Source organism: Nerophis lumbriciformis, linkage group LG39 (genome assembly GCF_033978685.3).
Source record: "Nerophis lumbriciformis linkage group LG39, RoL_Nlum_v2.1, whole genome shotgun sequence".
Classification (NCBI taxonomy): Eukaryota; Metazoa; Chordata; class Actinopteri; order Syngnathiformes; family Syngnathidae; genus Nerophis; species Nerophis lumbriciformis.
Genome location: NC_084586.2, coordinates 15077501 through 15105000, shown reverse-complemented (window position 1 = coordinate 15105000; position 27500 = coordinate 15077501). Strand labels below are relative to the sequence as shown.

At 40.0% G+C, this 27500-nt stretch overlaps 1 protein-coding gene across 2 annotated transcripts; it reads left to right on the top strand.

Moving 5' to 3' along the window:
* Nucleotides 1–2687: 2687 nt before the first annotated feature.
* On the top strand, nucleotides 2688–27029 carry LOC133577743 (alpha-N-acetylgalactosaminide alpha-2,6-sialyltransferase 2-like). 2 transcript variants are annotated; one of them, XM_061931738.2, is made up of 10 exons: nucleotides 2688–5144; nucleotides 6162–6252; nucleotides 6319–6444; nucleotides 6530–6692; nucleotides 13408–13567; nucleotides 17410–17548; nucleotides 17636–17739; nucleotides 21188–21271; nucleotides 23418–23517; nucleotides 23612–27029. In XM_061931738.2, exons 1-10 carry the CDS (start codon nucleotides 5044–5046, stop codon nucleotides 23801–23803), a joined length of 1260 nt encoding a protein of 419 aa, XP_061787722.1. In that variant the 5' UTR covers nucleotides 2688–5043; the 3' UTR covers nucleotides 23804–27029. The 2 variants fall into 2 exon arrangements, with proteins under 2 accessions (XP_061787722.1, XP_061787721.1); XM_061931737.2 differs by having other exon boundaries at nucleotides 13405–13567.
* Nucleotides 27030–27500: the final 471 nt, after the last annotated feature.

Here is a 27500-nt window from a genome sequence, read left to right as displayed (position 1 = left end):
TGTGTATATAAATGTGTATATCTATACACATGTATACGTGTATACGTGCATATATGTGTATATATATATGTGTATATACATATATGTATGTATATATATATATATATATATATATATATATATATATATATATATATATATATATATATATATATATATATATATAACTAGCTCTATTGATATAAAGGTTTTATAATATTTTATGTATTATTTTTAACATATTATGGCCATTTTGTCCCCCAAAAAATGTTTTTAAATTGGGAAAATGCAAAGTATGCAATATTTTTAAACACAATTTGCAAAGTAGAATATTTGAGGTTGGGTAATTACAGGTCATATTATTAACAATCATCTTGATACAGTAGATATGTAGACGTTATGTCTGGGTCGCATGGTTGCGGTGGTCGTGTACCCGGGATGCAGAAAGGACGTCAGGAAAGCAGCGTGCAGGTGAGATGGCCATTTATTCTCCATAAGCGAAGGGAAAAAAATACTTAAAGGCCGAGAAACTGCGGCAAAGCTTATCACAAGAACAAGCAAAGGCTAGTGGCAAGTAGAAGAAACCAAAATGCAAACTGTGGCATGAAGCGAGCGAGACTGCCAGGCAGAGTGTGGCACGAGGCAGGAATAAATAGCTCTCTGATTAGTGACCGGGAGCAGGTGAGCACTAATCAGAGGCAGGTGACGAAAATCAGCACGCATGGCAACTAAGAAAACAAGCGAGGGTGCTGAAACAGAAATAGACAACAACTAAGGAAATACCTAACTAATCCTAACATGACCCGGGCAACGGATCATGACAATAACTCCCCGAACCCCTTAAGGGACGGATTACTTTTCCTAGTAAGTAATTACATTTATTAAAAAGTAATTCCGTTAGTAATAAAATTACTTTTTTGTTAAAGTAAAGAGTAAGTATAATTACATAGCTGCTTAGAGAACCAATTTGCAATTGGCAAAACAGCCTGAATTTTACTCGGTATTTGAGATGTGACGTTTGCGAAAGAGTCGGGTCTTTTAAACGGTTCTTTTACGTGACCGATGAGAATCAACTTGTATGCACATGCAAATACGGCAGTGTTTCCCACACATTCATTTATTTGTGGCGGCCCGCCACGAAAGAATTACGTCCGCCACAAATAGATTTTTCGGCTTTTGACTCGCTCGACCGCTCATAAAAGCAATAGGACTCTGTCTGTGAATGTAGCTTGTAGTTACAACTCCGGTGCAGTAGGTGGCGGTAGCCTACTATGCATTGTAACTCCGCCAATAGCACTTAATTCACCTGATGGGCCAGAAGAAGAAGAAGAAGACGACGACGAAGTAAAAGAAGAATGGACCGACCGGATCAAAATACGAGGGTAATATAGGTTATAGGTAGATAGGTTATAGCTGCATCGCTCGCGGCTCGTCATATATTTAACTTTAATCCGCGATTTCACCGAGCGTTTCACTGACGGTGTGCAGCCTGACGCTGCTTCATTAACACCGCCGCTGTTTGACTCCGGGGCCGGGCCAGACGCACGCAGTAACAGTCACCTGTTACCATACCGACCAGCTAACGTGTCCAGGTTATAACCCTGTTGTCAATAAACACACGTGGAGACGGTGCTTCAGATACTGCATTAATACTGAAGCTAAATTGTCCACTGTCCACTGCAGCATGTGAATGCAATGAAAATAATAAAATCTGAGCCAACCAGCTGTTAAAATGTTGTCCAGGTTAATGTTTTGGCCATTAAAGGCCCTTCATTTCAGGATTTCAACTGTGATCGGGCTTTAAACAGGTGGCTGACCTGTTCAGATGGGTGTAACTGCTACTGGTCAAATAATGTAAAATAACATTTAATTTTACATGTATGCAATGCCATTTAAATGTAATTATAGATAATAATAATAATAATAAATACTGTGTAGTGTTGTAAATAGTCAACGGGAAGGATTTTAGTAAGATATAAGCCATGAGCACTACACAGCCAGAAAAAAACCTAGGCAGGACAAGTAAAAATATTGGGGCAAGTAGATTTGAGAAGTCGGGCTAGTAGAAAAAAACCTTAACGTTGAACCCTGCATGTGTTGAGCTGCTGCCGCTTAAGGTTAGACGGCACTGTACATAGAGCGGTTCTGCTCGTTAGTAATAAATTCTAATGTTGGATGTTCACTCCTTCACACAGATGAGTATAGAAAAATATTTTCAACGGCCGAAAAGGGCTCGACTTGGAGAGGAGGTAGGCCTACAGTCCGGACCACAGGTGCGACCTGTTCAGCAGCAGCAGGAGGAGGAGGAGGAGGAGGAGGTTGACTGACTGTGGCAGGACACCTCTTGCCTCTGTTTCACTTTATGTTGCTGGTAAATAATATGGTTGTAGTAGTAGGCTAAAGTTAAATTATTTAGTTTTCACTAATTAAAGGGGAAGAGCTTTAAGAGACATTTTAGCTTTTATATTTTATAAGATGTATTTTTTGTAAGAACCACAATTAAATATATTTCAGTGAATAACTAATTGTTTAAATCTGTATATAAATATGTACATAAAGTGTTGTAATTATATTCCAACTCCACGTTCTTCTTGGTCATCGCCGCTGCCGCCGCCACCCCCCACCCCCTGACCACACCACCACAAATAGATGCCTGTCCTGTGGGAAACACTGATGTGGAAATGGTGGAAGTTTGACAAAAATGTCCCTGAAAACTGGGAAATCTTGGAAATCCTGGAATTTTTTTAAATTGTTGAAGTAGAGCACACAATTTTGAACAGATTGAATATTTTGGAGTTGGAACAGTTTGAATTGGATGAAACTTTGAAAAATGTTCCATTCATTTCAATGGGAATTTCATGGAAATTTGGGAATTTCGGGAATTTTTGGGAGAATGTTAAAAGACTTGAATATTCTGAACGAGTTGAAATGATTGATGTTGGAATTTTTCAAATTGGCCGAGAAATATTGAAGAAGTAACATTTTTTATTGAGAAATGGTTTTAAGGAATTCCAGGAATTTCGGAAAAAACGGGAATTTTTTCCAGTTCAAAAAACAACTTAGTATTTTTTCCTGATTAAGAGGAATGTTTAGACGGTGGAACGGTTGAAGTGGGTTGAAAAATGTGGAAGGAGTAGTCTGAAAAAATGGTGAAAAAAGGGTTTGAAAGAAAGGGAATTCTGGGAAATCCAGGATTTTTTTTTAACTTGGAAAAATGATAAGGAATTCCAGGAATTTTTTCCAGTTCAAAAAAACAACTTTGTATTTTTTTCCCTGATTAAGAGGAATGTTTGGATGGTGGAACGGTTGAAGTGGGTTGAAAAACGTGGAAGGAGTAGTCGTCAGAAAAAAGATTTTGGAAAAAAAGGGAATTCTGGGACATCCAGGAAATTTTTTTAACTAGGAAAAATGATAGTTTGAATTTCCAGGATGAGTGGAATATGTTGAAGGGGGAATGGTATGAATCGGTTGAAAATGTGGAAATTGTAGATTTTTAAAAAATGGACAATTAATTTCGAATGGGGAAAATATCCCTGACATTTTAGAAAAATGTCCCATTCATTTCAATGGGAATTTTTGGGAGAATGTTAAAATACTTGAATATTCTGAAAGAGCTGAAATGGTTGGTGTTGGTATTTTTCAAATTGGTCAAGAAATATTGAAGTAGTAACATTGTTAATTGAGAAATGGTATTACGGAATTCCAGGAATTTCGGAAAAAAACGGGAATCTTTTCCAGTTCACAAAACAATTTAGTATTTTGTCCTGATTAAGAGGAATTTTTGGACGGTGGAACGGTTGAATTGGGTTGAAAAATGTGGAAGGAGTAGTCGTCAGAAAAAAGGGAATTCTGGGAATTCCTGGAAAAAAAATGTAACTTGGAAACATGATAGTTTGAATATCCAGGATGAGTGAAATTTGGTTGAAGGTGGAATGGTTTGAATCTTTTGAAAAATGTGGAAATGGTGGAAGTTTGAAAAATGGCCAATTCATTTTAAATATGAAAATGTCCCGGAAAAAATTTGGGAATTCCGGGGAAAGAGGGATTTTTTTTTTAAATGGTAAAAAACTTGAATGTTCTGAATGGTTGGTGTTCGAATTTTTCAAAACGGTCGAGAAATGTTGAAGTAGTAACATTTTTAATTGAGAAATGGTATAACGGAATTCATGGAATTTGGGGAAAACCGGTAATTTTTCCAGTTCAAAAGATATCTCAGTTTTTTGTCCAGATCAAGAGGGACGATTTGACTGTGGAATGATTAAAGTGGGTTGAAAAAAGTGGGCGAAGTAGTCGACAGAAAAAAGGGTGAAAATAGGGTTGGGAAAATTGGGAATTTTGGAAATTCCTGGAATATTTTTGAAATTGTAAAAATGATAGTTAGAATGTCTAGCATATGTTGAAGGTGGACTGGTTTGATTCGGTTGAAAATTGTGGAAGTTTGAAAAATGGCCAATTCATTTTGAATGGGGGAATAATGTCCCGGAAAACCTGGAATTCTGGGAAATCTTTGAATTTTTTGGAATTTGTCAAGGGAAAGTCCGCGATTCCCGAATAGGCTGAACAGTTTGAAGTTGGAACGGTTCGAATCGGTTGACAAATGTGCAAGGTAGAGTGTGCCAAAATCTGGAGAAGAAGAATAAATAGATGCATTTTGGTGTAGAAAACCATATGTGTGAATGCTTTGGAGCATTCACACATTATGACATAATAAATATTGGAGCATAAAAATCTAGTATGTTTCTATGTTTCTATCCGTGCACCATTAGGATATTGAATCTGTGCTAAAAACTAAGACTGATTTCCACATTTGCACTGCTGTGTCCTATTTGTTCTACTCTTTTTAACATGTTAATTTTTGGTTGTATTGTATTTTACCACCAGTATTTACGTCATGCTCTCATGTTTGATGCCAAAAAAGTGTTCCATTTTAATTAATTTTTGCAGGAATGATAATGGTGTGGGTGTGTGGGTGAGCATAGAGGCACTGCCTTGTGGCAGGTGTCACCAGGTGTCACATCCAGTCCTCTCGGCCAGGTGCAAAGTGAGTCCTCCTTGTCTTCAGCCATGGTCTGCCACACGTTCAGGATTTGGAATTTGCTGCTTGTCCTCCTGCTCGCCGTTGTGGTTTTTGTCGTGTATCAGTCAGAATTGTCCTTTGACATCAGGTAAGGATCCTTTTTTTTTGCTCCAAATAGGGCTAGATACTGTAGGTAAGGCGTGTCCTGAGTGCGTCCTGGCAGCTTTTTTGTTTTGCAATCCGCAGCTTGTTTTTACTAATCTGTCATAAGATCAGAAGATTACATTGTAGGGAACTAGTGATGTAATAATAGCAAAATTCCATATCACGGTTATAATAATTCTTATAAACCAGGGGTGTCCAAAGTGCGGCCTGTTGCACATTCAACAAATACTATTAAAATATAAAAACGTGAAAATAAAAGAGCAAATAGGTGCAAAGTAGCAGAAAAAGGTTGAAATATTATTGCTAAAAACTGGGGATGCACAATTGTTGAAGTCAATACCGATACAGATAACTTCCTGTCTATTTTTCACTAAAGAAGGGTTCGGTGAATGCGCATATGAAACTGCTGGGGTTCGGTACCTCCAACAAGGTTAAGAACCACTGTTCTAACACATAGTAACTAATTAGATTACTACAGTAACTAATTAGATGACCATAGTAACTAGTACATCATGCAAAAGTGCAGATTCCAACCATTGAAATACTTTGTATAGTGCAAGACTTATGGCCATTGGAAAACATCACTGGCAGCTATAGTTTCCATCTTAAAGATCTAAAAAAATGTTTTGGAAATGTCCAGGCGAGCCAGATTGAAAAGCTTAATGGGCCGCATGTGGCCCCCGGGCCTTAATTTGCCCAGGTCTGCTTTATAGTAACTAGTCAAGTTGAACTTTTAAAATAAAGAAGCCCACAAGTAGTTTTGTGTCCTGTGCTTGATAACCTTTTTGCCGGGCAACGTACACTTCAAAACTCACTAACACGCTAACACTGGCGAGCTACTTAAATGCTATGAACAAAATACACATCAACTTTTTCTCTATTACAAACATTCTACCCCTATTTAACCCAAATTGGTCCAGAATGCTGCCCTTTATGGAAAAGTTTGGACACCCTCACTGGAGCTTATTCATTATTTCACATTCTTTTCTCCTGTCTTTAGTCCACCTACCTGGACCACTTTCTCAAGGAAATTGGATCTGGTCCTGGCGGGCCGTTGGTCCGAGACGAATGCCACCGGCTGGGCTCAGGAGGTAAGCTCCACGGTATTCAGTAAAGCAAAGTACGACTCAACGGTGACCTCCACTCGCCCCACAAAGGTGGAAAGTGAGCAAGGGACCAATCCCGAGACCCCCATGCCCATCCTGCTGCCACAAAACTTCTCAAAGACTCCAGTGTGGGATTTTGACTACGTTTACAACCAGGATGCTCCACCCAGACAGTCGGTAAGAGAGAAGAAGAGAAGTGACTGAATTGAATCATTTAACAACTAAACGGGCGGGCATTTTTTTTAATTTTTTTTTTACCTAGACGTGCCAACAATCCCTCAGGAATTCCGAGGATGAGAGCTTCAGGAAGGAATTCCTACCCAACATTCGCTTGTTCTTGCACAAAGACGACATCAACATGAGCGAGTGGAACAGACTCTCCCACTTTAACAGTCCCTTTGGCTTCATGGGCTTCACTTACGACGGTACGTATGTACCCCTTTGGGGGGCGCTGTGCGATGCCTGCGACGATACTAAGTTAGCATGTACCTTATTGATGTGATAGCCACCTGTGGCTTCCCCGTTGGACAAAACAATCTTCGAACGTCCCTAATTGTTCCTTTTCTTAAAGGAAACGGCAGGCTGTCTTCTTCTATAGATTAATGTTAATATTTGAGGGTCCCGGGCCCCTGTGTAGTGGAAAAGTTGAGCCTCGAGGTCAAAAACGTTAGGAATCCCTGCTATGCAATAGTGTATCTAAAACACACATTACAAGGGGGTATCTCTTTATTAACAAGCTAAATAACAACACGCAAACACACACACACAGAAGTCCTTTTGGTGCCCTCACAAATGATCAGAAATCACAAAAATCCTTAACTTTAGCAACCATATTGCTACAATGATAAACACTCCAAAAAAGTAAAAAGCGACACCAAAACACATCAGTTGAAATAATTTGGAATGGAGTGATCTTTGTTGTGATTACAAAAGTACAAAAAAAAAGTGTTTGGTGGGAAAAGGCAAGGCAACTTTATTTGTATAACGCTTTTCATACACAAGGCAGACTCAAAGTGCTTCACAGCACAACATGTGGTACAACAAAGTGAATTGAAAGAAAATAAAAGCAACATTAAAATGCAGACAATAAAAATAAAAACAGTGCGGACGTTAAAAGTTAAAAGATTTAGCTTAAAGCTAAAGTGAACATAAAAGTTTTCAGTCTAGTTTTAAAAGTAGTCAGAGTTGGGGAAAGTCTGACATCTTCAGGAAGTTTATTCCAGCTATTTGTTGCATAGTGACTGAATGATGCTCTCCCTTGATTTGAGTTTACTCTGGGAACCGCTAACAGATTGGTCTCAGAAGATCTTAGTCATCTAGAGGGCTTATATAGTGGGAGCATATCGGTGATATACTTCGGCCCTAGACCATGTAGTGATTTATATGTGAGCAGGAGGATTTTGAAATCAATTCTCTGATGTACAGGGAGCCAATGTAAGGATTTAAGAATTGGTGTAATGTGCTTACATTTTTTGGTCTTTGTTAGAACTCTAGCAGCAGCATTCTGAACAAGCTGTAGCTGCCTGACAGTTTTTTTTGGGAAGACCTGCAAGGAGACCATTACAATAGTCTAGCCTACTGGTAATGAAGGCATGTACACGTTTTTCTAAGTCTTGAGCTGACTTGCTGTCTTGAGCTTTTTTTCTGCAACATCAAGGTATATATTGACGCTTACATAGGTCTGGTGATAATGTTCCCCTTTAAGGACTATTTTTTTTAGTTTTGATATTTTACAAGTAAAAAAACTGCTGCTCTTGATACTTCAATGATAGTTAAAGAGAAGAGCCTGATGAAATGTAAGGTTAGCCAAGGTTACTAACTGCATGAATGTAAAGCCAAGTCCAGTTTACTTGTCATTGTTCCCAATTGGAAGTAAGCCAGTTCTTAAAGTCTCTAATACACACCTGGAGTTTTAACTGCAGATTAGTTTGATTCATGTCTTAAGTAGGGTTAGGTTTGATTCATGACTTAAGTAGGGTGTTGTCTGCGTAACTTTAAGAATATACTTTTTAATAATAGTGCCTGACGGGTTCATGTGAATACTGCATATGAATACGTGCTTCAACAGTTGATGCACGAATGCCTGTGGAACGCCATGACTGACTTTACCGTGCACAGATTCTCTCCTGGCGATAGAAACAAACTTAATACGTCTAACAAACAGGATTGGAGACGGTTTCTTTTACAATCTTTGTATTAAAATGCAGTGGTCAGAGTCCTCAATTAGATCTTTGGTTTGTAGAAAGTTATATAAATGCTTATTTTGTTTATGTATTGTTTTCTCTAAATTATCTAGAAAACTATCACTGCTGGTTAGGGGTGTAACGGTACACAAAAATTTTGGTTCGGTACGTACCTCGGTTTAGAGGTCACGGTTCGGTTCATTTTCGGTACAGTAAGAAAACAACAAAATATAAATTTTTTGGTTATTTATTTACCAAATGTGTAAACAATGGCTTTATCCTTTTACATTAATAATTCTGCCCACGTTAATCAACATTAAACTGCCTCAAGTTGTTGCTCAGATTAAATAAAATGACAAAACTTTTCTTCTACATATAAAAAGTGCAACATTAAACAGTTTCAAGTCAACTCATCATGCTTAATTTATTACAGCATTTAGGAAGCTTGTAGTTGATTTGTAGTATGTAAATGTTATATTTTTATTTCTATAATTCCCGCAGAAATTTTGATGGGCCTGCTATCTGTGCCCTGGACCTCTGGCCGGGGGTCGCAGGAAACAGTTTATGTAGGATTTGTTGAAAAACTTCATGCCGAACAATGTCTAATTGTGGGAAAAAGCTTGGAGGTATTGACTTTTCGTAAAAACCGTGAGCGCCTCAAGGCTTTGAGGAACGTTCCAGATTTCCGATAAGTGGAAAAATGGCCGAGTTAGACCGAGTAGGAAAATAAGAATTTTTTTGTGTTTTTTCGCGCCAACATCTAACATTGGAGTCAATGAGAGATTTAGCTGACTTTCTTAGCTTTGAGGGACAACAAAGCGAAATGGGACACATGACCTCCATAAAAGTCACATTTTCTGAGAGAGGACATGTGTGTCAACGTTTTCACCGAAACACATGACAGTGGGATAAAAGATGTGGGCGTGAGGACAGGTTATTCACCAAAAAAACAAACATTTTTGGGGCTTCCACGGTCTAGTAAATTAGAGTGGACGCCATCCGCTTTAATAGAGGAAGGCCGATGGCGCTCGCCTCCTTCCGATTGCCATCCAGCCAAAACCAAACTTTGGATGTCAAAACTTTTTAGCCAGGGTTAAAGTAGACAGGTGTGTGAACAAAATGAGACGTTAAGCACCGAGCTAAGTGAAAGTATGCCTGAGCTCCAAGAGGAGGTTTTTTGATTGATTGAAACTTGTATTAGTAGATTGCACAGGTAATCTCGCAGGTTGGAGCGTTCTGCTGGAAATATCCGCCATTAAAAAGGTGCGTACACATTCAATTGGCCCATTTTTTGGGGTTTATTCGTGAATAGCGTCGCCATGGTAACACGAAATGTTCCCAATTTAGAGTACCCCCATCGGCGCAAACGAGACCTTTCCGACGGTATAACATATGTGGGGGTTTGTTGGCCGGCTCGTCACGTATCAAGCGTAAGAGAAACGTGTGGAACTATAATAAAAGTTGAAGTATGAGCAATAATAACATGGGCTGTTTGCATTGCAAGCGCCCATTCACATGCTTAGCAGCGTGTGAATGGGCGCTGGCTTTGCAGCAGGCCCATAATAATTCAAATGCACACATCCCAGCAATGTATACTCTATTTGTGAAAATTATCCTAACACATTATTTCTGTTGTAGTTCTGTTGTAGGCAATTTTCTACTCGGTGTTGTCATTTCCCTGTGCTTTGGCAATGAGATCACTAGGTTGATTAAAAAAAAAAAAAAACTTTATTGCGCAATAAAAACCATACTGCTTAAGTGCAACGGAAATATTTTCACACGAAACGAATGGTGAACTGTGAGACACTACCTGTTGAACTACTTTTTTCAGGCGCCATTATTTCCTGCTGGCTGGTACAGCAGTAAAAGTACACACCTGTACTGTATGCCGAGTGGGACATTTTTGTACAAAGATGACTCCCAACTGGGAATTGGTTCTCAATTTTTACTTAAAAGAGCCGTTCTAAAAACCTAACTCGTTCGTGAACGCCACCTCAGTATTATTCAATCCCTCCCGGACAGGGGTGTCCAAACGTTTTCCTCTGAGGGCCGCACACTTAAATGTCAAAGCATGCGGGGGTCATTTTGATATTTTTCAAAAGCGCCCCACTCATAAACATGTTAAAAATAAGTCCACACATTTTTGTTGTACAAAACCCAAAACCAGTAAAGTTGGCACATTGTGTAAATCGTAAATAAAACAGTTTTATGGGATTCTCTAGAGCTGGGCTACTCAACTACATTGTTTTGGGGCCACATTTCCCATATTTCACTATCATTCTCATTTTGTATATACCGGTACTGTATTTTTCAGACTCTAAGTCACAGTTTTTTTCATAGTTTGGCCGGGGGTGCGACTTATACTCAGGAGCGACTTATGTGTGAAATTATTAACACATTACCGTAAAATGTCAAATAATATTATTTAGCTCATTCACGTAAGAGACTAGACCAGGGGTCGGCAACCTTTACCAGTCAAAGAGCCATTTCGACCAGTTTCACAAATTATAGATAACAATGGGAGCCACAACATTTTTTTGAAATTTAAAATGAAATAACACTGCATACAAAGTTTTTTTTTGCTTTGTGCTATGCATAAACCAGGGGTCTCAGACACGCTGCCCACACCTTATTGGAATTTGAACGCTGGTGCGGCACGCGGGTTTTATTTGAATGGTGCTTGTCAGCGTCATGTGTGCCGTGATGGTACAGCATATAGCACCCACTACAACCAGCGTGCATGATCAGCCACACGTTGTATGGGGCTTCCGCTTGCTCACGTAGGTGACAGCAAGGCATACTTGGTCAACAACCACACAGGTTACACTGACGGTGGCGGTATAAAAAAACCTTTAACACTCTTACTAATAATGCGCCACACTGTGAACCCACACCAAACAAGAATGACAAACACATTTCGGGAGAACATCTGCACCGTTACACAACATAAACACAACAGGACAAATACCCAGAATCCCATGCAGCCCTAACTCTTCCGGGATACATTATACACTCCCGCTACCAAACCCCAGAGGGGGGCGGGGGAGGGGGGTTGATGTGTGAGGGAGCAGGGTTGGGGTGGGGGCGGGGTTTGGTGGTAGCAGGGGTGTATAATGTAGCCCGGAAGAGTCAGGGCTGCATGGGATTCTGGGTATTTGTTCTGTTGTGTTAACGTACACTTATTCAGCCTGTTGTTCACTATTCTTTATTTATTTTAAATTGCCTTTCAAATGTCTATTCTTGGTGTTGGGTTTTATCAAATAAATTTCCCCCAAAAATGCGACTTATACTCCACTGCGACTTATATATGTTTTTTTCCTTCTTTATTATGTATTTTCGGCCGGTGCGACTTATACTCTGGAGCGACTTACAGTCCGAAAAATACGGTAACCAGCAATGTTTGTTTTTAGCCTTACTAAATTTAGAACATAAAATTAGACGTGTGCCATAATATGGAGAACAATTTGTGTCTTTTTATGCAACCAAACAAAGTGTGGATTTGCAAACCCCAAAATATATTTGCAAACACATTAAAAAAGATTTGTAAACCAAAAAAAAAAAGTGCTTTATTTTAAATTTAAAAAATATACCTGTATAACAAAGCAAGGATGCCTAATAAAAATCAGAATCAGATCAGAATCAGAATCAGCTTTATTGTCATTACGCAAGGTAACGAGATTGAGGCCATTCCATACAGTGCTATGTGTGCATGCTAGAAAAACAATGTGCAAATATATAAAAATTTAAAAAGCACTCAAAAGTAAGGCTCTACTTTTTCTATGTGCTAGCTTGATGCTAATTTACATCGGAAATGTCATTTACAAACCCCAAAAACCAGTGAAGTTGTCACGTTGTGTAAATGGTAAATAAAAACAGAATACAATGATTTGCAAATCCTTTTCAACTTATATTCAATTGAATAGACTGCAAAGACAAGGTATGTAACGTTTGAACTGGAAAACTTTGTTATTTTTTGCAAATATTAGCTCATTTGGAACTTGATGCCTGCAACATGTTTCAAAAAAGCTGGCACAAGTGGCAAAAAAGACGGAGAAAGTTGAGGAATGCTCATCAAACACTTATTTGGAACATCCCACAGGTGAACAGGCTAATTGGGAACAGGTGGGTGCCATGATTGGGTAAAAAAGCAGCTTCCATGAAATGTTCAGTGGTTCACAAACAAGGATGGGGCGAGGGTCACCACTTTCTAAACCAGCTATTGCAAGGAATTTAGGGATTTCACCATCTACGGTCCGTAACATCATCAAAAGGTTCAGAGAATCTGGAGAAATCACTGCACGTAAGCAGCAAGGCTGAAAACCAACATTGAATGCCTGTGACCTTCGGTACTGCATCAAAAAAGCGAGAAACGCCGCCGGCTTCATTGGGCCGGAGCTAATCTAAGGACTGATGCAAAGTGGAAAAGTGTTCTGTGGTCTGACGAGTCCACATTTCAAATTGTTTTTGGAAACTGTGGACGTCGTGTCCTCCGGACCAAAGAGGAAAAGAACCATAGTGAGTTATATAGTGAGAGTGGTATATAATGATTGTGGTATATAGTAACTGTGGTACTGTGGTATATAATAATGGTGGTATATAGTGACTGTGGTACTGTGGTATATAATGATTGTTGTATTTAGTGACTGTGGTACTGTGGTATATAATGATTGTGGTATATAGTGACTGTGTTACATAATAACTGTGGTACATTGTGTGTTAAAAATCCCTTTTGATCACATTGAGTACAACAGTGCCAACAAGAGGTAGAGCATGTTCAGGTAAAAAAGTAGGATATAATGAAATTAAAAAAAAGTAGAATTTGATCTAATCAGATTCATTATTGCTTATTATAGTTCTAATCGCTGGTTTATACAACACAACTTAATTTGAGCAATGTATGTGTAACAGATCGTTGTTGCAAGTATTGATTTATTGATGTTTTTGTTGTTTTCAGAAGTGATGTCCTCAGTGAAGATGATCCCAATGCCACAGGAGCCTTTCTTCGAACCAAAGCCCGGCAGCGATGGCTGCATTCGTTGCGCTGTGGTGGGAAACGCCGGCATCCTCAACGGCTCCAAAATGGGGAAAGAAATCGATTCGCACGACTTCATCTTTCGGTGATTTTTTTTCTTGTTGTTATACACGCTTCGCTCAGTTTTACATTTTGGCTCACTCTGTATTTGAGTTTGACACCCCTGATGTAGACGATATACAATATGAATGATATCAATTTGACCAACGACGGAGCTTTTGATACTATCGCAATATCGAGGTAACACATGTTGATGACACATTCTAGCTGTGTCTCACAAATTTGACAGCGACAAGCAAACAAACGCGTTCTCAACGCAATGTAGCGTCCTCGCAGCGCTCATGTTCCTCCACAGTGCAGCTTTTAAATCACTAATCCTAACTCCCATGGCGGAAAACAAATGATGTTTCTTGCAAGTAGCATTATCACTGAAGGGTTAGAGAACAATGAATACCTAAACATGCTACACTACACAACATAGGACGACACAGAAAAGCATAGCTAACCGCTAACATCTTTATTACTTATGTGATTTATTTTTATCCCACATTTGTTTCCACTACCGCACCTTAAATTGGAGTCTTTAATCTCGTTATATGTAATTATAATGACAATAAAGTCCATTCTATTCTATTCTAAGCTAGAGCTTAGAGAGAGAATGTAAACGGGTGAGTGGAGTGGTACAAATATCGAAAATAAAGATGCCAAATACAAAACCCAGAACCAGTGAAGTTGGCACATTGTGTAAATGGTAAATAAAAACAGAATACAATGATTTGCAAATCCTTTTCAACTTATATTCAATTGAATAGACTGCAAAGACAAGATATTTAATGTTCCAACTGAGAAACTTATTTTTGTTTGCAAATAATCATTAACTTAGAATTTAATGGCAGCAACACATTGCAAAAAAGTTGTCACAGGGGCATTTTTACCACTGTGTTACATGGCCTTTCCTTTTAACAACACTCAGTAAACGTTTGGGAACTGAGGAGACACATTTTTGAAGCTTTTCAGGTGGAATTATTTCCCATTCTTGCTTGATGTACAGCTTAAGTTGTTCAACAGTCCGGGGTCTCCCTTGTGCTATTTTAGGCTTGATATTGTACCACACATTTTCATTGGGAGACAGGTCTGGACTACAGACAGGCCATTTTAGTACCCGCACTCTTTTACTACAAAGCCACGCTGTTGTAACACATGGCTTGGCATCGTCTTGCTGAAATAAGCAGGGGCGTCCATGATAATGTTGCTTGGATGGCAACATATGTTGCTCCAAAACCTGTATGTACCTTTCAGCATTAATGGTGCCTTCACAGATGTGTAAGTTACCCATGTCTTGGGCACTAATACACTCCCATACCATCACAGATGCTGGCTTTTCAGCTTTGCGCCTATAACAATCCGGATGGTTCTTTTCCTCTTTGTTCCGGAGGACACGACGTCCACAGTTTCTAAAAACAATTTGAAATGTGGACTCGTCAGACCACAGAACACTTTTCCACTTTGCATCAGTCCATCTTAGATGAGCTCGGGCCCAGCGAAGCTGGCGAGGTTTCTGGGTGTTGTTGATAAATGGCTTTCGCTTTGCATAGCAGAGTTTTAACTTGCCCTTACAGATGTAGCGACCAACTGTAGTTACTGACAGTGGTTTTCTGAAGTGTTCCTGAGCCCATGTGGTGATATCCTTTACACACTGATGTTGCTTTTTGATGCAGTGCCACCTGAGGGATTGAAGGTCATGGGCATGCCGTTTACGTGCAGTGATTTCTCCAGTTTCTCTGAACCTTTTGATGATATTACGGAGCGTAGATGGTGAAATCCCTAAATTCCTTGCAATAGCTGGTTGAGAAATGTTGTTCTTAACCTGTTGGGCAATTTGCTCACGCATTTGTTCACAAAGTGGTGACCCTCGCCCCATCCTTGTTTGTGAATTACTTACAGGCATTAAATTTCAATTGAGCTAATATTTGCAAAAAATAACAAAGTTTCTGAGTGTGAACGTTAAATATCTTGTCTTTGCAGTCTATTCAATTGAATATAAGTTTACAAGGATTTGCAAATCATTGTATTCTGTTTTTATTTACCATTCACCAGAGGTGGGACCAAGTCATTGTTTTGCAAGTCACAAGTAAGTCTCAAGTCTTTGCCCTCAAGTCCGAGTCAAGTCCCGAGTCAAGACAGGCAAGCCCCGAGTCAAGTCCAAAGTCAAGACTGGAAAGTCTCAAGTCAAGTCCTAAGTCCTGCATTTTGAGTTTCGAGTCCTTTCAAGTCCTTTTAACCACAGACTAATATATTAACACAGATTGTGTATGCTTTTCAAACGCTGTATTTATTTATTAAAACAAGTGCATTTTAAATTGCAGGAAAGAAAATTGTGCTGACATTGCACTTCATAATAGCACTATTAACCAGTCATTTTAAACATTAACTCATTCCTTTACAGAACAAAACACATTGAAAAATAAAGTGCAAATGTACTTATTTGTACAAAAGTGTTAACATTGAAAAAACATGACATATACGTGAACATAACAAAAAAGTTGTACTTTTTATATGTCAGGGCCCTATGCTGCATTGCATTTGCAAAAGACCAAATTAGCCAAGAGTCTGTCAGTCATTTGTGCACGATGGGGGCGTAGTATGATGCCACCATGGCTGAAAACTCGCTCCACTGGAGCACTGGAGGCAGGCACTGCCAAGACTCTCATGGCCACTCGGAACAGTGAAGGAAGAGTCTTCATGTTCAATGCCCAGAACAAAAGGGGGGAGAGAGTTGTTTTGGGTTGGTGCACTACTTGTAAGTGTATCTTGTGTTTTTTATGTTGATTTAATTAAAAAAAGAAAAAAAAAAAAATTATTTCTTGTGCGGCCCGATACCAATCGATCCACGGACCAGTACCGGGCCGTGGCCCGGTGGTTGGGGACCACTGAGGTAAACAACCAACAGTATGTCAGAAAGCTAGCTAAAATGGTACACATATTCATAATATAGTATACATTTTAACTGACCTTTATTTTACTATTTTTGTCTTTTTTTAGGTGGCTAAAATACGCGGTGCTGCTGACCGCCGTCTAACGTTACGTGTGATATATTGACTAACGTAACCCTGCTTAAAAAAAATCACTGAACAAAAAGTATGAATAAGGTAGTGAACTGCAACAGATTCCCGTGTTTGCAATAACGTTATAACGTTAGCAGTGAGTTTACAGCCTCACTGATTTAACTACACAGCAAATAAAAGTCACGTTACTTAGCCAATAAACGTTATCTTACATTCAAAACTTACCGTTCTTTGTGCAACTTCAAATGCCGGACGAAGTTGGAAGTTGTTGCCTCTCCATCAGTAATTTTCGAGCCGCATGTGTTGCATACTGCAAACCGTTTTGTGTTGACCACCTCGTAATTTTTATACCCAAACAAAATTATTTTAGGTATCATTTTTTGTTCACTGGTGTGTGGTTTGGACATGTCTTCTTCGTTGGTTGTCCTGCAATTTGATTGGATGAATGCTGTGTGATGAAAACAAAGTAGATCTAATTTGATTGGCTGTTGTACTGAGACCACACCAGCTGACACACGCAACGCTGATAGACAAGTACACAATGAAAAATACGGAGCGCTCCCGAATAACTTTTTCATCTTTGGGTTTTGGGGAAAGTAGCAAGTCATGTCAATTCAAAAGGCTCAAGTCCAAGTGAAGTCACAAGTCATTGATGTTAAAGTCTAAGTCGAGTTGCAAGTCTTTTTACATTTTGTCAAGTCGAGTCTAAAGTCATCAAATTCATGACTCGAGTCCAAGTCATGTGACTCGAGTCCACACCTCTGCCATTCACACAACGTGACAACTTCCCTGCTTTTGTGTTTTGTATGTTGCAATCAAGTCCATAGTGACGCTAACATTGCACATTGTTTTTGTGTGTCAGGATGAACGGGGCCGTGATCCAGGGTTACGAGACCGACGTGGGGAACAAAACGAGCGTCTACGTCCACACGGCTCACACCATCACCTCGTCCTTGTCCACTTTGCGGAAGTACAACAACATGGCCATCCCCCACGATGAGGTAGGTTGCGCCCGAAGCTCCCGCTCGTCGTTGGCGTCGTGTACCAGCCAGGCCCTCATACTGACTGCTCGTTTTGTGCTGCTGCAGGGTATCAAATACGTGATGATCCCAGCGGGCTTGAGGGACTACCAGTTCTTGGGAGGACTCCTCAAAGGAGACATAGTGACAGCCGGCAGCTTCAAAGACAAAAGGTAATGAAAGTCAAGTTTTATTTGTATTATTTTCTTATGCTGCAATTAACTATAATGGTACAATGAAGTCATAACAGTCGGTCTCGGTTTGTCATTATTATTATGGGCCTGCTGCAATACAAGCGCCCATTCATCTTTTTACAAACCCTGTTTCCATATGAGTTGGGAAATTGTGTTAGATGTAAATATAATCGGAATACAATGATTTGCAAATCCTTTTCAACCCATATTCTATTGAATGCATTACAAATACAAGATATTTGATGTTCAAACTGATAAACGTTTTTTTTTTTGCAAATAATCATTAACTTTAGAATTTGATGCCAGCAACACGTGACAAAGTAGTTTCCCAACTCATATGGAAACGGGGTTTGTGTTATAGTTCTGCACGTTTCTCTTACGCCTAATACGAGACGAACCAGCCAACGAACCCCCACATATGTTATACAGTTCTCGTTCGCGCCGACGGGGGTACTTTAAGTCGGGAAAATGTTATGTTACCATGGTGACACTATTCACAAATAAACAAAAAAATGGGCGAATTGAATGGGTACATTTATTTTAATGGACGATTGCTCTGAGACAAACGCCAAAAAGACAAGATTACCTCCTCTTGTAGCTCAGCCATACTTTCACGTAGCTCGGTGCTTAACGTCTCATTTTGTTCACACACTTGTCTACTTTAACCCTGGATAAAAAGTTTTGACGTTCAATGTTTGGTTTTCGCTCGATGGCCATCGGAAGGAGGCGAGCGCCATAGGACTTCCTCCAATAAAGTGGATGGCGTCCACTCTAATTTACTAGAGCGTGGAAGCCTCGAAAATTACCTTTTTTTTGGTGAACAACTTGACCTCACGGCCACATCTTTTATCCCACTGTCATGTGTTTCGGTGAAATCTTTGACACACATGTCCTCTCTCAGAAAATGTGACTTTTATGGAGGTCATGTGTCCCATTTGGCTTCTGTTGGCCCTCAAAGCCAAGAACGTCAGCTGAATCTCTCATTGACTCCAATGTTAAATGTCAGCGCGAAAAAAGACAAAAACCTAAAAATTCTTATTTTCCTTCTCGCTCTAACTCGACCATTTCTCCACTTATCGGAAATCTGAGAACACCGGAACGTTCCGCTCACAGTTTTTATGAAAAGTTGATATCTTAAAGCGTTTGCCCACAATCAGAGGTCCAGGTCACAGATAGAAGGCCCATCAAAATTTCCATTGGAATTTTGTAGTTACTATTTTTATTCATTATTATTATTGAATAATTAGTTTGATTGAGTTGATTTTTTATTGTTGTCTAACGTCAAAATATTGCATCTATTATTTTCTATTTGTTATGCAGCAATTAAATATAATGGTAGAATAAAAGTCACAAACATCTATATCAAAAGATATCGTATGTCGGTTGAGAGTAGAGATGTCCGATAATATCGGCCTGCCGATATTATCGGCCGATAAATGCTTTAAATTGTAATATCTGAAATTATCGGTATCGGTTTTTTTTTATTATCGGTATCGTCTTTTTTTTTCTTTTTTCTTTTTTTTTAATTTAAATGAAATCAACATAAAAAACACAAGATACACTTACAATTAGTGCACCAACCCAAAAAAACTCCCTCCCCCATTTACTCATTCATACAAAAGGGTTGCACAGGCGCGCACCTTAGAGGGAACGTTGAATATGACCATACTTTCCAACCCTCTCGGATTTTCCGGGAGACTCCCGAAATTCAGCGCCTCTCCCGAAAACCTCCCGGGACAAATTTTCTCCCGAAAATCTCCCAAAATTCAGGCCGAGCTGGAGGCCACGCCCCCTCCAGCTCCATGCAGACCTGACCTGTTTTCACGTCCGCTTTGCCACAATATAAACAGCGTGCCTGCCCAATCACGTTATAACTGTAGAATAATCGAGGGCGAGTCCTTGGTTTCTTATGTGGGTTTATTGTTAGGCAGTTTCATTAACGTCCTCCCAGCGCGGTAACAACACACAACAACAGCAGTCACGTTTTCGTCTACCGTAAAGCAGTTTGTCTGCCGTAAACAGCAATGTTGTGACACTCTTAAACAGGACAATACTGCCATCTACTGTACATGCATATGTGACAATAACATCTAGGGCTTTTAGAGAGTGCAGTGCACAACTGCGCACACAACAAGGAGACGAAGCAGAATGCATCATCAGAGAGGGTGTTCAGCATGGTTAGAAAAATAGTGACAGAGAATAGAACAAGGATGGACAATTCAACCCTTAACTCAACAATGAGTAGATGAGTGTTATGTGTGTGTATATGTGTAAATAAATGAACACTGAAATTCAAGTATTTATTTTATTTATATATATATAAAAGAAATATATATATATATATATTTATATATATATAATATATAATTTCTCAAGACATGATCTTGAGAAATTAATCCACGCCTTTATCTCGACTCAACTTGATTATTGTAATGCCCTGTATGTAGGCATTAGCCAGGCCTCCCTCGCCCGCCTGCAGCTCGTGCAGAACTCTGCTGCTCGTCTGCTAACACAGACCCGCAGACCTGAGCACATCACCCCTATTTTAGCGTCTTTTCACTGACTCCCTGTGCGTTACCGAATCAATTTTAAACTCCTTTTATTTGTTTTTAAATGTCTAAACAACCTCGCGCCAACCTATCTCTCCGACCTCCTTCAGCCTTACTGCCCCACCCGATCCTTAAGATCAGCCGATCAGCTGCTGTTGACGGTCCCTGACACAAGGCTGAAGCTTAGAGGTGACAGAGCTTTCGCCGTTGCTGCTCCCAAGCTCTGGAACGACCTACCCCTGAGTGTTAGACAAGCCTCCTCTCTTCCTGTTTTTAAATCTCTCTTAAAAACATACTTTTATTCCATGGCTTTTAACACTGAGTGATATCCATCCTGCAATGGCGCCCCATAATACACCTGCTGTGATCCTGTTTTTATGTTTTTATTAATTCTATTTTAATTATTTATTTTTTATCGTGTTCTGTTTGTGTTGTGTTGTGTTTGCTCGGTACTCGTTTTATCTTTTAACCTGTTCATTGTACAGCACTTTGGCTACCCCTGTGGTAAATTTTAAATGTGCTTTATAAATAAAGTTGATTTGATTTGATTTGATATATAGCTTTATATATACATATTTCATATGTATATATGAAATACCTGACTTGGTGAATTCTAGTGTAAATATACTCCTCCCCCCAACCACGCCCCCTCCCCCACCCACCATCTCCCGAAATCAGAGGTCTCAAGTTTGGCAAGTATGAATATGACATATATGTTTTTTTTAAATTTCATTTTTAATATGCGTCTTTGCCATAAAGAGGAAGGGTAGAATACATTTGTATGATTGTTTTGCTCAACAAAATGTGTTTAAAAATGTCATTTTGAACACTTTGTATATAATATTTTCAGTAATAACTTCTCAATTCCTTCTTTTTAGGCCCAGGATGTACTACGCGGGGCAGTACAACGAGAGCCGCTTTTACGTCCTGTACCAGGACTTCCTCCGATACGTGCGGAACAGGTCAACATGACAGAACACGGACATTTACCAGTTTTACGGCGGCTGACGGGGGCAAACGCGCGGCAAGGCGTAGCGAGCTAACTCGGCGACGCAGTTTGAGCGTGGCACTGCTGGGGCTGCACCATACTTGACCGCACCAGACAAAAATTTTAAAACATTATCTAAATGACGGACATTTATCCACGAAAATACGGAAGAGCTGCCGATGGTGTGTTTGACGGCGAAGTCGCCGGAAGGGAATGTAGTACAAACAACTACAGTAGTTTTATATAGTCTTGTAACAATAATATACAGCTTGGACCTTGGAGAGTGGACTTCTACGGTATCTCCAACACCATCAGCAGCTTCTCAATATTTTCATGGATACATTATTTTTAACATGCTTGGTTGGTGTAATGGATTCATCCCGCTTCAGTATGGTGCAGACCAGCAGTGCTACGCACCAACCGCTTCCCCAAATTAGCTAGCTACACGCTCTGTCTGTCTTCAATGATTTATTTTCTTAACTCAACAAATATCATCTACTTCTCCTTCTCAGCACACTCACTTTCTTCCTTCCCATGCTTGGAAACGTTTGGCCCCTGTCTGCCATGCCAACGTACAAACCCCCAAAACCAGTGAAGTTGTCACGTTGTGTAAATGGTAAATAAAAACACAATACAATGCTAATTCTTTTCAACTTATATTCAATTGAATAGACTGCAAAGACAAAATAATGGAAAACGTTGTTATTTTTTGCAAATATGAGCTCATTTGGAATTTGATGCCTGCAACATGTTTCAAAAAAGCTGGCACAAGTGGCAAAAAAGACTGAGAAAGTTGAGGAATGCTCATCAAACACTTATTTGGAACATACCACAGGTGAACAGGCTAATTGGGAACAGGTGGGTGCCATGATTGGGTATAAAAGCAGCTTCCGTGAAATGCTCAGTCATTCACAAACAAGGATGGGGCGAGGGTCACCACTTTGTCAACAAATGCCGGAGCAAATTGTCCAACAGTTTAGGAACAACATTTCTCAACCAGCTATTGCAAGGAATTTAGAGATTTCACCATCTACGGTCCGTAATATCATCAAAAGGTTCAGAGAATCTGGAGAAACATAAGCGATGATATTACGGACCCTCGATCCCTCAGGCGGTACTGCATCAACAAGCGACATCAGTGTGTAAAGGATATCAGCACATGGCTCAGGAACACTTCAGAAAACCACTGTCAGTAACTACAGTTCGTCACTACATCTGTAAGTGCAGGTTAAAACTCTACTATGCAAGCCAAAGCCATTTATCAACAACACCCAGAAACGCCGCCGGCTTCGCTGGGCCCGAGCTCATCTAAGATGGACTGATGCAAAGTGGAAAAGTGTTCTGTGGTCTGAGGAGTCCACATTTCAAATTGTTTTTGAAACTGTGGACGTCATGTCCTCCAGAACAAAGAGGAAAATAACTATCCGGATTGTTATAGGCGCAAAGTGTAAAAGCCAGCACTTGTGATGGTATGGAGGTGTATTAGTGCCCAAGACATGGGTAACTTACACATCTGTGAAGGCGCCATTAATGCTGAAAGGTACATACATGCTTTGGAGCAACATATGTTGCCATCCAAGCAACGTTACCATGGACGCCCCTGCTTATTTCAGCAAGACAATGCCAAGCCACGTGTTACAACAGCGTGGCTTCATAGTAAAAGAGTGCGGGTACTAGACTGGCCTGCCTGTAGTCCATACCTGTCTCCCTTGGAAAATGTGTGGTGCATTATGAAGCCTAAAATAGCACAACGGAGACCCCCGGACTGTTGAACAACTTAAGCTGTACATCAAGCAAGAATGGGAAAGAATTCCACCTGAAAAGCTTCAAAAATGTAACACAGTGGTAAAAATGCCCCAGTGACAACTTTTTTGCAATGTGTTGCTGCCATTAAATTCTAAGTTAATGATTATTTGCAAAAAAAAAAAAGGTTTCTCAGTGTGAACATTAAATATCTTGTCTTTGCAGTCTATTCAATTGAATATAAGTTGAAAAGGATTTGCAAATCATTGTATTCTGTTTTTATTTACCATTTACACAACGTGACAACTTCACTGCTTTTGGATTTTGTACATTCACACTTGAAACAAATGCAATTCATCACTATTGATTTCCAACAGGTTCTTGCCTTCTCCCCGCATGGAAAAGAAGCATTGGGCATGCTACAGACCGACCACCGGTGCTTTGGCCCTCTTCCTGGCTCTCCACACGTGTGACCAGGTGAGTTGATTTGACAGGAGAACGTGTGCACGCCGTTCATGCCCGTTATCGGCAAAGTCCTCATTCCTGGTAACAATATCTGTTGTCTTTCCAGGTGGATGCTTACGGCTTCATGACACAAGACTACTCCAAATACTCCAACTACTATTACCACAGGAATGAGAAAAAACGCGTCCCAATGGTCGCCAATCATGACCTTATATTGGAAATGAAACTCTGGAAGCAACTCCACGACAGCAAAGTCATACGTTTATATCAAAGACTTGAACCAGAACCCCTCATGTAACACGGCGCCAACATACTTAAAGTACCAGTACGGTGTAAAAACAAGTCGCCTCTATAATGAGGCTATGATCATATATATCTGATATATGACACCAAAAGACTTCCAAAGTTATATAGTATAGTATCAATCTCACAGAGATTCCCCAGACATTTTGAGAGATAATAAGCAAGCCAGTCATGTGATCGCGTGACAGATCCCTTCCCCATCAACAACAATGCTAATCAAGCAGACTATGTGACAGCCAACGACAGTTACTTTTGGAAAAATGATGATCCAGGACCTTATATTTTTGAGCTCGAATACAAAGAGGATGAACAATAATATAATAATATGTTAGAAGCCGAGTGCTAAACGGATGCGGCTTTATTGTGACACTATAGCTTTAGCGGCATTGCTCGGTGATAAACATACAAACTAACCATTTTAAACCATAGTAAAACAAACACTTCCTGTGATATTTCCACTCTCGCTGGGATGCCGACCGACGGGACGCTCACATAATCCTGTTTAGATTAAGTTAAAGTAAAAATTTAAAATACCAATGATTGTCACACACACACACACACACTAGGTGTGGCAAAATTATTCTCTGCATTTGACCCATCACCCTTGATCACCCCCTGGGAGGTGAGGGGAGCAGTGGGCAGCAGCGGTGGCCGCGCCCGGGAATCATTTTTGGTGACGTAACCCCCAATTCCAACCCTTGATGCTGAGTGCCAAGCAAGGGAGGTAACGGGTCCCATTTTTATAGCCTTTGGTATAACTCGGCCGGGGTTTGAACTCACAACCTACCGATGTCAGGGCGGACACTCTAACCACTGAGCAGTGTGTAAGCGTCTGGAAAACAACTGCTTTTAGTTGTAACTTAAATATTGCCGTTGAGCTAGACAGGTAGTCTCTTCTCAAGGATAGGGCTATCACTTTTGCATTCCGAAGTCCCAATTAGGGCCTCTTTCCTACGAGAAGTGATCCAATCCACCTGCGAATGTCGAACCAAGGGGCCATTTCTTATTATGTGCTCAAACTGAAATACCACCATTTACTTAAACTCGGTGGTTTGCTCTCTCCAAGGTGAATATGAACATTCACCATCTGCAAAACATAATATGAGTTCATTAATTCACAACCACTAGGCCACTGAGTGAGTAATCAAGCAGACTATGTGAGAGCCAACGACGATTACGTTTGGAAAAATTATGATCCAGGACCTTATATTTTTGAGCCCGAACACAAAGAGGATGAGCAGTAAGTGTTTGAAGCCGAGTGCTGAACGGATGCGGCTTTATTGTGACGCTATAGCTTTAGCAGCATCACTAGATGCTAAACATACAAACTAACCACTTCAAATAAAACAAACACTTCCTGTGATATTTCCACTCTTGCTGGGATGCCGACCGACCGGACGCCCACATAATCCCGTTTAGATGAAGAATCAATCACAATCTTCGCGAAGGGTTAAACATATTTTTCCTGCAGGAAGCATCTTTTGGGGTGGTATTCGCCATTTCGGGGGACGTAAAAGTTGTCCAGCGAGTCGGTCCATGGCCACATTTGTCCACTACCAGGTGAGAGATGCATGAATTATGATCTAGAATTTACTTAGTGCATGTGCCTCACAATACGAAGGTCCTGAGTAGTCCCGTGTTCAATCCCGGGCTCGGGATCTTTCTGTGTGGAGTTTGCATGTTCTCCCCGTGACTGCATGGGTTCCGTCCGGGTATTCCGGCTCCCTCCCACCTCCAAAGACATGCACCTGGGGATAAGTTGATTGGTAGCTGTCAGGTTCAAACACTGATGACATCTATTAAACAAGACAAGAGGCAAAGAATTAAACAGAGACAGAATTCAATTTGGACTCAATTGAGGAGACGCGCCTGGACACACTGTACTCATGTACAGTCTCCAACACGCTCTGCCCAAAGATTGCATGCCTCCTTCTTTTATTTTGGACCCTCCCCGACCACATGGTCACCTTTGTTTCCAATGGACAAAGGTCGTAAATAATTCACAGGAAAGGTCAGTTCAAAAAGAGTTCCATAAAATACTTCAAAAAGAGGTCTATAAAATACTTCAAAAAGAGTTCGTCTGGAAATTGGGCAGACCCTGCCATCTGTCCGCTTTGAAGTCCTTGGGTTAGAACAATATATTTCTGTTGATTACCATACATGAGAGAAAACAGAAAACCCTTCATGTGGATCTTCCCCTTACACAGTGGAGTTTTACGAGCCTTCTTCTTGGTAGGTTTCAAAGACAGCTCCCGTCCCCCTGCTAGGAACTCAATGTAATACAAAGTCTTTGTGATAATTTAGAAACAATTATTCTAACAGTAACACTAAATGGTCCCTAGTGTGTGAATGTTGTCTGTCTATCTGTGTTGGCCCTGCAATGAGGTGGCGACTTGTCTAGGGTGTACCCCGCCTTCCGCCCCAATGCAGCTGAGATAGGCTCCAGCACCCCCCGCGATCCCAAAAGAGACAAGTGGTAGAAAATGGATGGAATTTACTTTTAGCAAGTTTGAGAAGAAGCAGAAGCAGCTGTCGCCTCAGTGTGTCAACAATAGCATGGTAAGCCACTAAAATAGTCCGTCTGCGTCAGCGCTTATAATAACAATATCACTCATATTTGGTTAATGTTCAGGTCAAGACATGTAAATGGAGTGTTGTTGGCCCTTTCTGGATGTTTTTAGAGAGCGTATAATTGGCTATTTATTTACAATTTTGATTTCACAAAAAAAGCCAAGCATGTGTCCTTGTCTTACGTAAGGATCGTGAATGATAAGCAGCACATCTCTTTCCAATATTTGCATATTTCCAGTATGACTGATCTGATAACATTGTCAGAGTGCAGAAGCGTTACTACCGTGATGTCAGTCTCCGAAAATAGCCGAAGGTATTTGGAGCGGAATATTCAAAATGGCCGACTGAATCCGTGGCATTTTGTGATGTTTCAACAGTGTTCTCACACAATTTGTGAATTGTAAATACAATTGGATATGCGGTTTAACGGATACAATGAAACACAAATAAGTGTATAAAGTCAACTTGTTTTTCCACTCTACTGCTACTTTAAAAAAAAAACTCCTGTGCAACTTTAGGATTGACTATACACACCTATTGTTAGGATCCATGAATTGATTAACGTGGACCCCGACTTAAACAAGTTGAAAAACTTATGTTACCATTTAGTGGTCAATTGTACGGAATATGTACTGAACTGTGCAATCTACTAATACTGCACGTCACTGATATATATATATATATATATATATATATATATATATATATATATATCAGTGACGTGCAGTCACTAGAGGCAGGTGAGGCAGGGCCTCACCTGCCATCATAGAAAGAAAAAATATGTAAAAAGAAAAAAAATTAATTAAATTGTTATATGTATCCAGTGATTATACTATAAAGTTATTTTCCATTTAACTTCACCAGTTTTAGATTATTTTTATACAAAATCGCTGAATTTTCACATTTGCCGTTCAAATACTGAGAAGAGACGGTCCGGTGAACAGCAGTCAGTTGAGGCACGTCACTCAGTGCCTCAGCATGGATTCCGGACTCGGCTAACTGCTGGCCTGCTGTGCAGTGAGACTGTATTGCTATATGAATTATATTATACATTTCCATAGTTTAGTTAGCTGAGGTATATAATGTACAGTGTATTTTGTCAACAACTGTATGTGTGTAAC